General features: G+C 47.8%; 1 protein-coding gene, 1 long non-coding RNA gene and 1 pseudogene across 5 annotated transcripts in view; 1 reads left to right on the top strand and 2 right to left on the bottom strand.

The window, feature by feature from the left end:
• Window positions 1-14,180, bottom strand: part of LOC311605065 (small ribosomal subunit protein uS2-like) — a 986,626-nt pseudogene that overhangs the window by 6,312 nt on the left and 966,134 nt on the right. The window lies entirely within an intron of this gene.
• The window catches only part of LOC311605365, a 38,011-nt gene that overhangs the window by 3,783 nt on the left and 20,048 nt on the right, over window positions 1-14,180 (bottom strand). The window lies entirely within an intron of this gene.
• Window positions 6,118-12,665, top strand: LOC311605313 (spermatogenesis-associated protein 31A6-like). Of its 3 annotated transcripts, none has more exons than XM_084795742.1 (4): window positions 6,118-7,113; window positions 7,647-7,698; window positions 8,237-8,300; window positions 8,570-12,665. In XM_084795742.1, the coding sequence occupies exons 1-4, from the start codon at window positions 6,934-6,936 to the stop codon at window positions 12,537-12,539; spliced, it is 4,266 nt and encodes a 1,421-aa protein (XP_084651868.1). In that variant the 5' UTR covers window positions 6,118-6,933; the 3' UTR covers window positions 12,540-12,665. The 3 variants fall into 3 exon arrangements, with proteins under 3 accessions (XP_084651868.1, XP_084651870.1, XP_084651869.1); XM_084795744.1 differs by having other exon boundaries at window positions 8,009-8,300; window positions 8,570-12,664; XM_084795743.1 differs by having other exon boundaries at window positions 7,981-8,300; window positions 8,570-12,664.

The following is a 14,180-nucleotide window of genomic DNA, read 5'->3' as shown; positions in this document are numbered from 1 at the left end:
CCGTATTTTAAGCCGGGCATGGTGGCGCACGCCTTTACTCCCAGCACTCGGGAGGCAGAGGCGGGTGGATCGCTGTGAGTTCGAGGTGAGCCTGGCCTACAAAGTGAGTCCAGGACAGCCAAGGCTAACACAGAGAGACCCTGTCTCGAAAAACCAAAACAAAAAACCATATTTTAGCAAAGGCATTTAAATAGGATAAGATGCTAAATGGTGTTATATGAACGGTCATGAATAATTTAATATTAAAATTGTTTACTTTGAATCATGCTCAAACTATCCATACTGAAGCTGTAACTCACAGAAACAGGATCATGGTTCAGTTAACAACTGCAGTGTAACAAAGAAGATCCAGCCCACTGACTAAGAAAGTGACATTAGTGCTCCTCCTGTCTGTGGGCAAGGCAGGGATAATAAACTAATCTGTAACTACCATAACTCCCAAATTCAATAAAATACATAAAATGGATCAAGTTTTTTGGAAAGACAAATATGCTAAAATTCACATGACAGCCTGAGTAGGGCTATGTCCATCAAAAGAAAAACAAACAAGCAAGCAAGCAAACAAACAACCCAAAAACTGAATCATTAACTAACAACCTTCCCTCACAGAAAGCACCAGGCCCAGGCACGCCTCTAGATAACATTAGCAATGCAGCTAAGGAGGAGATTGTACTAGCTCTCTACCGTGTCTTCCAAAAGACAAAATACAGAGGTTACCTCCTAGCTCCATGTATTGAGCCAGCATCGCCCTCATACCAAATCCAGACACAGACGTAACAAGAAAAAGCTAGGAATGCATTAAAAACCTCAACAGACTATTAGAGATTACCTGAAAGTGAGTGTTATGTGGAATAAACAAATGGGACTTCTTAGGGGAGAGGCTGGTTCCACACTCACAAGCCAGCCAGGGCAATCTTGATCATAGTTCTGGTTGATTGGTTGGTTCTTCTATTGTCTACTTTAATTACCTACTTTATTACAATCAATATTGGCTTTGGAAACCACCCTTTCTTTCAAAAACTCTACCATTCCAATACAGACAATATTTCCTTGTTTTTTATTTTGTATTATATTTACATTTCCCCCTCCAAACCCTCTCATGAGCTTCTCCCCACTTTTCTTCAAATCCACGACTTTTTTTTTTTAACCGTTCTCACATGCATACATGTATTTAAATTCACAAGGCTGTATAAGGCACAAGGCTGTATAAGGCTGTATGTATATACGCTTTGGGGGGCTGGCCTTTGGCACTGGATAACCAATTAGTGTGCTCTTCCCTGCAGAGGACCACCTCTCCCACTCCCAGCTTTCCACAATTGCCTGTAGTTCTTTGTGGATCACTGAGGCCTCATGGACCCCACCCCGACCCCAGGTCACATTGGCATGTCCATTGCTGCCGTTCTTGCTCAGCTCCCATTTGGGCAGTCCTGTTGCTGAGAATTCATGAGTGTAGTTTTTGACATTACTAGGAGGCACAGTCTCACAGCAAACTCCCTGATCCTGTGGCTCTTACAGTCTTTCTGCCCTCTCTTCTGCAATGTTCCCTGGGCCCTAGATGTGGGAGCATTTTAGATGTATTCATTGGAACTGGGCTCCACAACTCTACATTTTGATTGGTTGTAGTTTTCTGTAGTGATTTCCCTCTGTTGCAAAGAGAAGTTTCCTTGAAGAGGGAAAGTTACATGTGAGTATAGGAACAAATGTTCACAGGCTGTGGTTAGGAATTATCCTGGTTTAGTAAACTGCTGGTTGTGGGTTCACCTCCTCTGGTAACCATGACTTCAAGAGCACTGAGTAGCTGGGTTCCCAGCAGCAGTCATGGTTTTTCTCTCGTTGGAAGAGTCTAAGTCCACTTACAGAGCTGTTGGTTACTGTCAAGGTATGTGTGCCATGTGATTCATAAGCATCATAGCTAAGTAGGGCTGTTGGGTGCCGCCCTCCTTCAGAAGCTTGCAAGATAAAAGTGATGCGATAGGGAAAATGGGGAGAGGAGGCTCTTTAGGGAGATAACACAGCAGAAGGAGGGAGGAGGAAAAGTAACAAGGATGTCTGAAAACACTACAAGGAATCATACTGTTAACTATTTACCTAAAATACTACAATAAATGTAATTCTGTATGTAAATATGCACATATGGGTTTGTTGTTGTTGTTCTTGTTGGTTGTTTTGGTTTTTGGGTCTTTGTTTTTCTCTTTTCACATATGGTTTTAATGAATTTTTCTCATCTGGGCTGATGGTGCTTCCTCCAAGAGCCAAAGACCATCTAACAAAAATCTTAATGTGAGACATGAGAAGCCCTCCTTTGAGTTGTTGGTGAGAGATGTCCAAGAGCCTCCCAACACATACAGCCTATTGCTGCTGCCCCCAGTTGCCCTCCCCCCATCTCCTCAGAGGTAGAAGGTAAGTTCCTGTTGCTGAAGACACCGTGCAGGGCAGAAACAAGACTCAGAGACCTCTGAGCTGGAACTAGCCTGAATGCCCCCTCCCTGGGATGGTTAGTTCTAGCTGTCAACTTGACAGTACAGAGAAGTGCTCCTCAACCTATTGGGTCACGACCTCTTTGGGGCTGAATGACCCTCTCACAGGAGTTGCCTAAGACCATCAGAAAACATAGACATTTATATTGTGGTTCATAACAGCGACAAATTACAGTTATGAATTAGCAACAAAAATAATTTTATGGCTGGGGGGTCATGACAGCATGAGGCACTATAGTAGAGGGTCACAGCATTAGGCAGGTTGAGTCACCTCAGAGGGTAGTCTCCACTGAAGGGTTACCTAGATCAGACTGGCCTGTAGGAACATTGGCTTGCTTGCTAATCACGTGAGAAGACCCAGACCATTGTCTGTGGCACCATTTCCTGGGCAATAGAGGACAGGAGAAAGCCAGAGCAAGCAAGCAGGCAATGTGGGCGCATCCATTTCTCTCTGTTCTTGACTAGGAGTGTAATGGGATTAGCTCTCCGAAATTCTGGCCTTCCTCACAATGGTAGTCTTTAATCAATAACTGTAGTACGAAATAAACCCCATCGTCTCCCAAATTGATCTTGCCAGGTGCTTGATCACAGCCACAGAAAAGAAAGTAGAATGCATGCCACACATGGCAGAGCACGCGGTCACGCCAGTGACTCAGAAAATGCCGGTACTCCCTCATGCCACAAACACTCGGCAGTTCAGACATGGAAGCCCAATTCCTCACCTTGACAGAGGGCAATGGCGACAGATGACGTCACAGGACAGTGGGGGACGAAGAGTTTTCCTGTGTAAATACAGAAGCCAAGCTCCTCCAGCCTCGCACTGCGACCCATAGCCCACAAGCCAGAGCCAAGAAATGAGATGTGAAAGCACACAGATTGGGAGAGAAGTCGGGTTTCTCTCTTGCACACGGGTTTTTCTAGCCAGAAACCTTGACGGAATCAGCAAGAAAACATCTTGACGGGGAAAGTGGCCATACAAAAATTGCAAGGTCTTAATATTAATATATAAAAAGCAGTCTCTTCCTTCTATGAATGCATGAAATAAATAGAAAATGTAAATCCTATTGGCCCCCAATTAAGTATTTAAATAAAAATCTAAAACACACACACACACACACACACACACACACACACACACACACACAGATCTCTATGAGGAAAAACACAAAAACACTGTGGCTGAGGAATTAAAGAACTAAATAAATGAGGAAACTAGTTCATGTTCACATGAATAAGAAAACAACATTATGAAAATGCCAGCTCTTTCTCCCTACTTGCTATGTAGACTTAGTATAAAAAAAAATTCTACCATTGTAGGCTAATGTATTTGAATGTTTGGTCCCTAGTTGGGGAAAACAATTCAATGTTCCTCATTTTTTAATTATAGGAAAAGGTACAAATGTGAGGATTCTGCTTCAGTCAGCCTACCTGTGATGTCATTGCTTACCAGCCACAGAGGTGTGGCCCTACTCAGGGTCATATAAAAGGCAGACCCTCCACGGGGTCTCTCTCTACTCTCTCTTACTCTTCCTCTCTCTCCCCTCTCTGTCTGTCTCTGACTCTGTCTTTCTCTGGGGCACGCCTCTTCCCTCTCCTTCTCGCCCCCATGTTCATTTAATAAACTCCTCTACAATATAATATCTGCTACCTGGTACATTATTACTTTATTCTCTTATTTCTTCTATATTCAACATAAAAGTTAATCTAAGTGGTATGATCTTTAAAAGCTTATTATTAGGCCTTTAATTATTATGGCAGTATTTTCTAACCCACTATCAATCAACAAAAGCATAAACATCTGTTATATTTTAAAATAGCCTTGCTTCACCTGGGGCAGGGCAGATATTAATCCTCCAAACTAATTCCCACATATCTCTGCCCCTATCCCATGCCAACTGCTTCTAATAATTTCTTCGGAGCTGCCTCTCATCCATAATCCCAAATACTTGCTAATGTTCTTCATCTGAGCCGAATCCTCCATCCATGCCGGCCATGTGCTTCTTCTCCACCTCACCCATCGCAGCTGCCTCCTTCCTTCTCTTCTTCCTCTCCTGTCTCTCCCAGGATCCTCTTTGTCCTCAAGGCCTTGAACTTTAACCACACCCATCCCATTTGCCCTGCCCAGGTGTATTGGCTTTTTATTGGTCAAACAGGAATAAGTTTTTAGGCAAGGTTACAAACATCATTTTGGAGTACTTGAGTGTGCTCATTTGGGCAGCAGCCAGACCAGTCCCCAACAGGGAAGGATTAGGAGGTATACCTTTGTTGGAGGAAGTGTGTCAGTCCCTCCCTTCTGCTCTCCTCTCCCCTCTCTCTGACTCCTCTCTCTCCTCTGTCTCTGTCTTGTTTGTAGATCAGGAAGCTCTCAGCTGCCAATTCAGTGCCATGCTTCCCTGCCTGCTGCCAAGTTCTCCTCCTCAGTGGTAATAGGTTCACTCTCTGAAACCATGGCACCCCAAATTAAATGCTTTCTCTTATAAGTTGCCTCGGTTATGGTGTCTGTTCACAGAAGTAGAAAAGTAACTTTGGGAGGCAGAGGCAGGAGGATCACTGTGAGTTCAAGGCCAGCCTGGTCTACAAAGTGAGTCCAGGACAGTCAAGGCTACACAGAGAAACCCTATCTTGAAAAACCAAAAAAAGAAAAAAGAAAAGAAAAGTAACTAAAACAGAAACAGGTACCCAAAGTGGGGTGTTTATGACACAGGTCTGGCCATTCTGGGTCTTTTCTTTTGTGTTTGTTTGTTTGTTTGTTTGTTTTGAGGAATGTGGGAGACTTGGGACTTTGGACTAGGAAAGTGGCTGAATGCTGTAAACAAGGCTGAAGGAGCAGTCCTAGTAGGGGCTTAGGAGATAGTAATATTGAGAGCAATGTGGACTAGGGAGGCCTAGCTCAACAGACTCCAGAGAGGCGCAATATTAACAACTGGGCTTAAACAATTCTTATGATATTTTTGGGGAAAGGGGTGCTCTTTGTCCTCATCTAGAGAATCTTCCTGGAGCTAAATTGAAGACTTTTAGATTAATTGTTATAGATTTAGTTAGGCAGAGGAGATTTCAAGACAGTTTAATATTGACTCTGGTGTGCAGGTTATTAGAGATCACTGTTAGCAGATCTACAGTGAAAAAGAACAAACAGGGGGAAAGGAAATATAAAACGTACAGTTTGAAGAGAAAAGAGCACAGGGAATTTAATGCTGTAGCCTTGTGAGTGCTGAAAAGGGTAAAGATAAGTGGAATAAAGGAGTGGTGCCCTCAAGAGGAGACCAAAGCCAAACTAATCCTGCAACTTGGGAAAAGAAAAGGCCGAAGGAACTGTCTGTCCCTAGAGAGCAACAGCAGATCCAAGCTTATCCAAGTGCAATTCCAGAAGGGCCCAGGCTCCATCCCAAGCATGAACTTGGCGGCACTGGCCATGTGGTTCGGGCTTTAGAATCATGAAGAATAAATGAGTAAAGGGGTCATGGACTCATCTTCTGTAGTTAAAGCTGTTGCTGAGGCCAGGCCGGTGACAGGGGAGTCCCTGCATGGAGGCACAGAGAGACCATTGCATGAAGCTGGGGGGATTATGCCTGGGTTGTGCTGGAGACCACAAGAGCTGGAGACACCAGAGTCATGGGACACTTGCCAAGGAGAGCTGCAGACAGGGTACAGAGTCAGCCCAAAAGAGAGGATTCTGTTGCAGTCAACAAAACTGGAAGGAGTAGGAGATCTGAAAAGCCCTTTGACATCAGGCATGGAGATGCAGAGCTTGGCATTCTCCCTGCTGGGTTCTGCTCTTGCTTTGGCCCAGTATTTCCTGTCTTCTTTCCTCCCATTTGAAATGGGAATATGTATTCTTTGCCATTGTAGGCTGAAACATGCAATTTTGCTTTTATGTGGGTTACAATTAAGAGACTGAGTCTCAGAAGAGACTTTGGACTTCGAAATAGTGTTGAGACTGTGAAAGACTATGAGGACTTTTGACATTGACGAAGTGCATTTTGCTTTTATGATTTGACTCCAAGCCTGTGGAGGGCCAGAAGGTGAAATGTGGTGATGTGAATAAACCTCGAAGACTCACTTAGTTGAGTGCTTGGTCTCCAGTTGGTGGAACTGTTTGGGAAGAATTAGGAGGTGTGGCCTTTTGGAGGAGGTGTGTCACTAGAGGTGGCTTTGAGGTTTCAAAAGCCCATAGAACATACACAAGCCTTTCTCTGGAGGAACAGAAAATGGGCAGGACTCTGTTTCTGACAGGGTGAGCAGGTGGAGCTGGAAGCAGATACAAGAAAGGCTGTGGAGGACAGAGGGAGGATGGGGAGAGATTGTTTTGTCACCTTTTCTAAGCCCCTCCCCCACACTCAGAAGCCCTTTTGTGACAGGGAGCCAGGAGCTCTTGTGATGCAGGCCTGGTCCCAGCTGCCACCTCTGCCAGCGAACTCTCAGTGCTCAGTTGCTTGAGAACAGCTGTGCAGTTCAAATGGAAAGCCTTTTCTCTCCAGTGGAAAATGTTTGTTCTACATGGCTGAGTCCCGGCTTTATTACTTGGGGAATGGACAAGATCCTCGCCTTTGTGTGTGGACTGGGGCTCTTCCATATGGTCCCTTTCTATAGCTCATCCTCACCTCCCCCAGAGAAAACCACCACCACCACCAAAATGGTAAGAATGCCTTAGCCCAAACCAACAGAGACTAGAAATCAAATAGGGAGGTCGCTGAGGGGAGGGGGAGTGGATCTCAGCAGAGAGCAAACCCCCCTGCGCTTGAGACCTGACAAGTAGGGCAGATGGAAGAGTGGGCTCCATCATGTCAGCTCTCAGACCACCTATGCCAGGAGAAGCACTGTGTCCCATGGTCTAGGTCCGTGGTCCTGGGATGGCCAGGGACCTCAGAAAGGAAAAGTTCTGAGCACTGCTTCCTCTGTCCCCCTCTAACATTCATACTTCCGTTGGTCAGTTGAGCTGATGTGAAGGGGGTGCTGAGCTTCTGGACTTGGATCCCCTCTGGCCTCGGAACACTGGCAGTTCAGAGCTAAGCCTCTGGTTCCTGAGCAGAAAAACAGCGACCAGTGACATCCATGGTGGATCTCTCACAGAGACATTCCCCATTCGGGTCTTCCAAGAGGAAGAGAATACATATTAATCCCCAGAGTAGATGAGTGAATGGGGCTGCAGGTACTGTTTCTCTCTGTCAGGTAATGAAGAGAGAGCATAGCAAGGCCAGGGAGAAAATCAGGACCATGGAAGGTAGGCTCCTTCCTTCCCCTCATCTCCCCTGCCCCCTCCCAGCCCCCCCCCCCACCTGCCCCGAGCAATAACACCAAGTGAGCTGCAGAACCCTGAGGAGGCAGCTCCTGGAAGGAACCCAGGATTGAAGACACGCCCCAGTTTCTGGGCTCAGAAAGAAGCTATGGATGGCCAGTGTTGGGTGCTACCTGGAGGGGTGGTGTGGGAAGGAGTGGAGCCATGCTGCCAGGATTTGGAGGCAAACTGGCTGTTTCATTTCTCTAAGACATTTTGCTCTTTCAGAACACTGGTCCTCCCCTCCCCTCCACAGGGAGGTTCCGAAGCCCATGGATGTTGGTGGAAGTGGAAGATCCTGGTCCATGGCACTGTCCTGCCCCACGTGTGCCTTGCTGTCAACGCATTTGGGCACACAGCCTTGTTCATGGATGTCTGACCTCCCATTTAATTCTCCATTTCTACTGAAGGGACAGTTCATTCTGTCTCTGGTAAGATCTGCGGGTCCCTCCTTTACCCCCCATAACCCAGTCTCCATTTGCAGCTTACAGAGGCAGCACCTGGAAGAGACAGAAGGGCAGCAAGTTACTGCTTTCATTTTGGCACAGGTAAGAACGCTCCAGCTCTTTCTGGCTCCTCCCTCCTTGCCTGTTGTGTGCTCATCCGTGACCAGCACATAGACTTATCATGGGAATAGGAGCCCTCTGAATGGGTGGGGCCTGAGGACAGTCCTAGAAGTTAAGACAACAAGGTCATGTAAAGATCAGAGTGTGGAACAGTGGTTGTGATGAGCTGCAAGTGTCCATCCCTAGTCAGTGAGCTTAGCCTCCTGGCCCCATGTTCTCCTGGCTGTGATCCTATCTCCTGTCTCCCGCAGCATAGTGAAGAAGGTTATTGACACTGTCAGCTTTTACCAGCTCTTCAGAGGAGATGCCTCTGGTGAAGTGTCTAAACCAGAAACTGCCAATGACCACAAGCCACCTAGGCAGCCCACAAAGGAATCTGTGACCATGAATTTGTCCCAAGCGGCCTCCTCAGCTCCTCTCAGGGAACACCAACTTCCTCGAGATTTTGCGGTGTCACCAGTCCTGCAGAATTCCCTGGCTTTTGTTGAGTCACAGTCATCTATGAGCGCCTCTAGGCCACCAGAGACCTTGACTCCTGGAAGACGTCATTCACCAGCACCAAGTGCACCTTCCCCCGCATCTTGTCCTTCTGGTCCTGTGCCCTGTTCTCCATCCATGCCAGATCCCAGCATGGCTCCTCCTCAGCGTGACTGGGAAACACCAGTGTGGACCTCACAACCCACACCTCTGACAGGTTTGCCTTCTCCTATTCCAACCACCCCAGGCCTTGATGACTCAAGAAGACCTGTCTCAGGCCCCTCATGGTACCAGGTGGCTGCTGAAACCTGGTGCCGCTCCAGCTCGTCACAGGGTGAGTCCCTGCGAGAGCATCTTTCCCTTAGCCTCCGAGGGGCCTCGCTCTGGACAAACCCAACTTACAGACAAGTAGAGGCTGGGAAACCCTCCTTCATCAGCCCTGATGTCCAGGAGAATCTGGAATTTCAGATAAGAAAGAGGGTCGAACTAAAAATTTGGGAGGGGAAAGGAAAGGAAAGGCTTGACTGTTCTGTGATCTGCACAGGCGGTATGCTGCAGGCCTGCCGCAGCGAGCCAGCGAATAATCAGGGGCTTTTAAAAAATTGTGACCAACTTTTCTGGGGCCTCCCTTTTCTCCACAGTGAGTCCCTTGTGGCTACTGTCAGGATGGACAGATGGACAGATGCCCCGTTCATATTATTCAATGGACTCGCTAATGCACCACCTCAGCTCTTCTCTCCAAAGCCCTTGCTTCACCACGTGGCCAAATCCCAACCTTTCACCCCAAACTTATCCCTGTCCATGGCTGGAATCCAAACCCAGGCCCGTGGCCCATCCTCTACCTCAAAACTACCATGTCATTCCCCTCCAACTAGAGATTATGGGGCTTCTCGCCCTGTGGCTTCAAGATCCCAGTTCATTGTCCCACCTGCTGCTCAGCACCTAGAGTGCCACCTTTTGAATAAGCACCAAGAAATGAACAATGTACCAGCCATGGTTAAAAAGTCACAGGAAGCATTTAATCCACTCACTTCTATTAGTCATGCCTCCCAGGGCCAGGAGTCTGTTGTCCCCGTCCCAGGGGAGTTCATTAACCCTCAGTTCCGGGAGCAGCTGGAACAACACTTAAAAAAGAGGTTCATGGAGCGCCAGGACCAATGGCCTCACAAGATCCAGTTGCCTCTGGAGCTGATAAAGTCTCAACACAGACTGTCAGGGATGGGCCAGGCAGACAGTCAGAAGACCTCGAGTTTCTCGGGACTGGAAGATGCGAGCAACCAGCATCTACAGAGTGTCCCGTCAAGGCGTCCAGAGATATTCCAGATACGGAAGGACCCATGCAAGGATATGACAAACTCTCTAGAACAATCTCTGAAAGATCCGCACAGCACCCCGGAAGATTCCCTAGGCAAAGTTCTAGAGTTCACCTCTGAGACAGAGATGGAAAGTGACTCACAAAATCCCCAGCCAGTGGGACCAGGAAAGAAGCCCCTAGATGTTATATTAAAAAACGCCTTCCATGGCAAGTGGGGACACACAAATGACAGTAAGGTGCCTGTGGGCATTTGTCATGGAATACACCACACATTGGCCCCTCCTGACAACTCAGAGACAAAGCCATCCTTAAATTCTCAGACCACCAGGGAGAATACTTCCAATGGGCTTTCTTTCCTAGATCCTGGCACTCAGAAGGTGCTGGAAACACATCTTACAAGACGCCTGGTGAGGCACAGATGGAGCCTGCCACTCAGAGGCCTCAAGACCATACATCATCTCCACATAGACAAGGCTGTGGCTTTGAAATCGTCACAGTCCCTGACACCCTCTTTGACCTGCTGGGACTCTAGAGATGACTCCATTGACAAGATGGCCAGTGTCTTGTGTGAATCTGTTCAGAAGGATGCAAGAAAGAAAGTGACAACGGAAATAGCTTCCATTATGCAGAACTCTCCCACTGCCTCCCAGCTCGAATTCCTGACAGAGACTCCACCTAGTGACAACTATGGGCCCTCTGAGGACCCTTCCACTGTCCAGAAGGACAATGTGACTTTGCTGTCCACCCAAGACAGCCTTGCGGGCACAGCCTGCCACAGTGATATGGTTTTTGGATCTTGGACAGGCAATCTAGAGCCAAGTCCAAACCTAGTCAAAGGTGACTATGAGTCACAGGAAAATGAGGAGGCTGTGACTTTAAGAGATCCCTACCAAGGGGTGTCAGTTCCAGAGATCAGTGTGGCATCCCAGTCACCAATCTCCAGGGAGCTGGAGGAGATAGAGGAGGAGGAGTCCTGTGACAGGGTACTCCACATGGACGCCAAAGAGATGGCAAAGTTGCAAACAAAAAATGAACGCTTGAGGGGTTTAGAATTACCACAGACCAGCAAAAGTCAATCTCTTTTGAGAACTGTTTCCCAGGATCCAGAAGACTCAGGCCTCAGCGCACCTCACTCGGCCACTGCTGTCGTCCTGCAGGACTGTGCCACTGGCATGTCCGTTCAAGACTGTGTCTCTGAGGTTCTGCTTGCTGCAGATATCCTGGCCTCCAAGGCCACCCAGTCCAGCTTCAAGACTCTGACCACCACCAGCAAATCAGCCTCCCAAGACAGCTACCCTTTATCAAAAGAAAGGAATGTCTCTACTGTCTCCAAACCCCAGGAACCATGGACTAGCCATATCTTTGGTCCAAGTGACACAAAAGAGAGGCCAAATATTGAAGAATGCAATTCCTCCCCAGAAAAAAAGTTTGGGGACAAGATAAAAACCTTTGTGACATCTATTTTGACACCAAAATATAAATCACAGGAGAACTCCCTGCAAAAAGTCAGGGCCTTATCAACCACCCAAAGCCAAGGGTCAGTCACGAGCAGAGTGTTCACACACCAAAAGGTGGCTGAGGCACAGGACCTCATAACCTCTGTCGGATGGATTGGAGAAATGAAACCGGGGGCTGTCTATGTGTGTGCTCCGTCAAAGACAATTGTACACAAAGAACCAGCCCAGGCTCCAGTGAGTAGGCATGTCTGCTACCACAGTTCTATTGATGAGGCCAACAAAGCACAAGGAAACACTATCTGTGTTCACCAAGCCAGGCCCAAGCTACAAAGCCAACCTTCCACAGTACAAGGAAACACTATCTGTGTTCACCAACCCAGGCCCAAGCTACAAAGCCAACCTCCTACAGCACAACGAAACACTAGCTGTGTTCATCAAGCCAGGCCCAAGCTACAAGGCCAACCTTCTACAGCACAAGGAAACACTAGCTGTGTTCATCAAGCCAGGCCCAAGCTACAAGGCCAACCTTTCACAGCACAACAAAACACTAGCTGTGTTCACCAAGCCAGGCCCAAGCTACAAGGCCAACTTTTCACAGCACAAGGAAACACTAGCTGTGTTCACCAAGCCAGGCCCAAGCTACAAGGCCAGCCTTTCACAGTACAAGGAAACACTATCTATGTTCACCAAGTCAGTCCAAAGCTACAAAGCCAGCCTTCCACAGCATATGGAAACACTAGCTGTGTTCACCAAGCCAGGCCCAAGCTACAAGGCCAAATTTTCACAAATCAATGGATAAGCTATTACAACCAGACCCTACTGTCCAGAGAGGCTGTGTCCCAAGCCAATATGTCTCAGCAGAGAGTCCAGGAACCACATGTCCCAGGGAACCCTGTCCACTGTCCTCGGCACTGTCCCCGCAGAAGTGTACTATCTGGAAAAGCAAGGGCTTTCCCACACCTACCCCGATAGGAAATTTCCCCATTAAACATTAAAAAATTACTTTTTGTCGTTATACATTTTTTCTTCAAAGATTAAAATGAGGTCTTTGCTAATGACTTCATTTTCCAAGCTAGGCATTACTTCCCTCATGTGTGTTCTCTGCAGGTTGTGTCTGCAGTCTTAGGCCACAGGGAAACACCTGCATCTGCTCCTAGAAGGAACAGAGATCCACAAGGAGGGGACAGTAGCATTTAAAGCTTTACCATCTCCCAGTTCCGTCATTGTAGTGCTGATCACTGTAAGTATATGAATAAAGAGGAAGTCTTTAGGATTGGGGGTGCCAAGTCAACCCTACAAGACCCCACCCTAGGGGCCAGTTCACCTTGTCTTTTTCCTGATTTGCTCTAATCTGATCTTTGTGTAGCTGGGTGGATGGATGTTCAGATGCACAAGAGAGCCCTGCGCCTTCACAAGTCACAAGGCAGGCACAGGATGATGGCGGTTGTGTGACAGCCTGAGTTCAAAGTAGGAGAATCATGACCTTTAGGTATCCTGCTTAAGGAATAAAGGACTCCTAGCCTAACAACCCCTACTCACCCCAGTGGAGGCAGCCACCAAGCCGAGGCCTCCAGGCAATCCCAGCTCAGCCTGGATGACAAAGCAGTGACCACCCTGTCCAGTGTCTACCTTCAACTCCAGAGTAGTGGCCAGCATGAACTGACAGCTTTACATGAGGGTGGGAGCTGCAGGGTGGCTGCTGAGGGTCTCATGACTCCTGGTCATTTGCCAGTCCTTCTGGTCCAGGGTATTCCAACACCCATCTGATTGCAGGCACGATGAGCCCACGGAGGGAGGCAGACAATAAAAAGGTTAGAGCCGAGGCAGGAGGCTACCCTAAAAGTTTCCATGGACATGAAACCCCTGCCCTCCCAGTACAGAAGGTTGACATTAGGGTCTGAGCCACTTACTTGGCCTCACCACAGGCTCTCCACCACCAGCTGGAGGAGTCCTTTAGCTTTAAAAGACTTGAAACAAACCCTGCAACCACGGAAGGTTAATTGCCTAACAGCACATCCAACAATCTGCGTGTTCTCGTCTTCTGAATCTGAGAGACAAGCTACTGGAGATTCCCAGCCTTGTTGGTCTTTGCACAAGCACACACGTTGTACCAGCATTACTCCCAAGGGAAAGGACACCTGGAAAGGACTGAAGGGACACACTGGCCACAAAGCAAGTCACTCTAAGCTTCCAGCCTTTGTCATCCCATGAGACCAGCAGAACAGGATGCCTCTCAGGACTGGCTCACAGTTGAAAGGACTTGTCCAAAGGACAGACAGGTGCTCTTTGGCTCTCTGAGCAGGCCAAAAAGGGTCCCTTGATGTCCTCACTCTGCTTTCTGCCCAGGTTTCCTTGTCCCAGTCTCTGTTCTCTTAGGCAACAAGTAGAGGCAACAACACAAGAGTGGCCAATCTCCATTGTGCCCTGCACTGTTCTTCACAGAGGGCAGCCAGTAGGCACCTCCAGCAACAGCATGTATTGCCTAGTTGAGACCACTGTTCTAGAAGGGGCCACCAAGTTAGAGGACACGGGCATGAGCTACGTTCCAGCACACTTCCCAAGACTCTCCATGTGACACCCGGCAGCTCCTTGGGAGGTGGATATGGGACCCAC

This window comes from Acomys minous, assembly GCF_964271855.1.
Source record: "Acomys minous genome assembly, chromosome: 9".
NCBI lineage: Eukaryota > Metazoa > Chordata > Mammalia > Rodentia > Muridae > Acomys > Acomys minous.
Note: the sequence above shows the minus strand (reverse complement) of the source record. Positions and strands in the feature narration are given on the sequence as shown.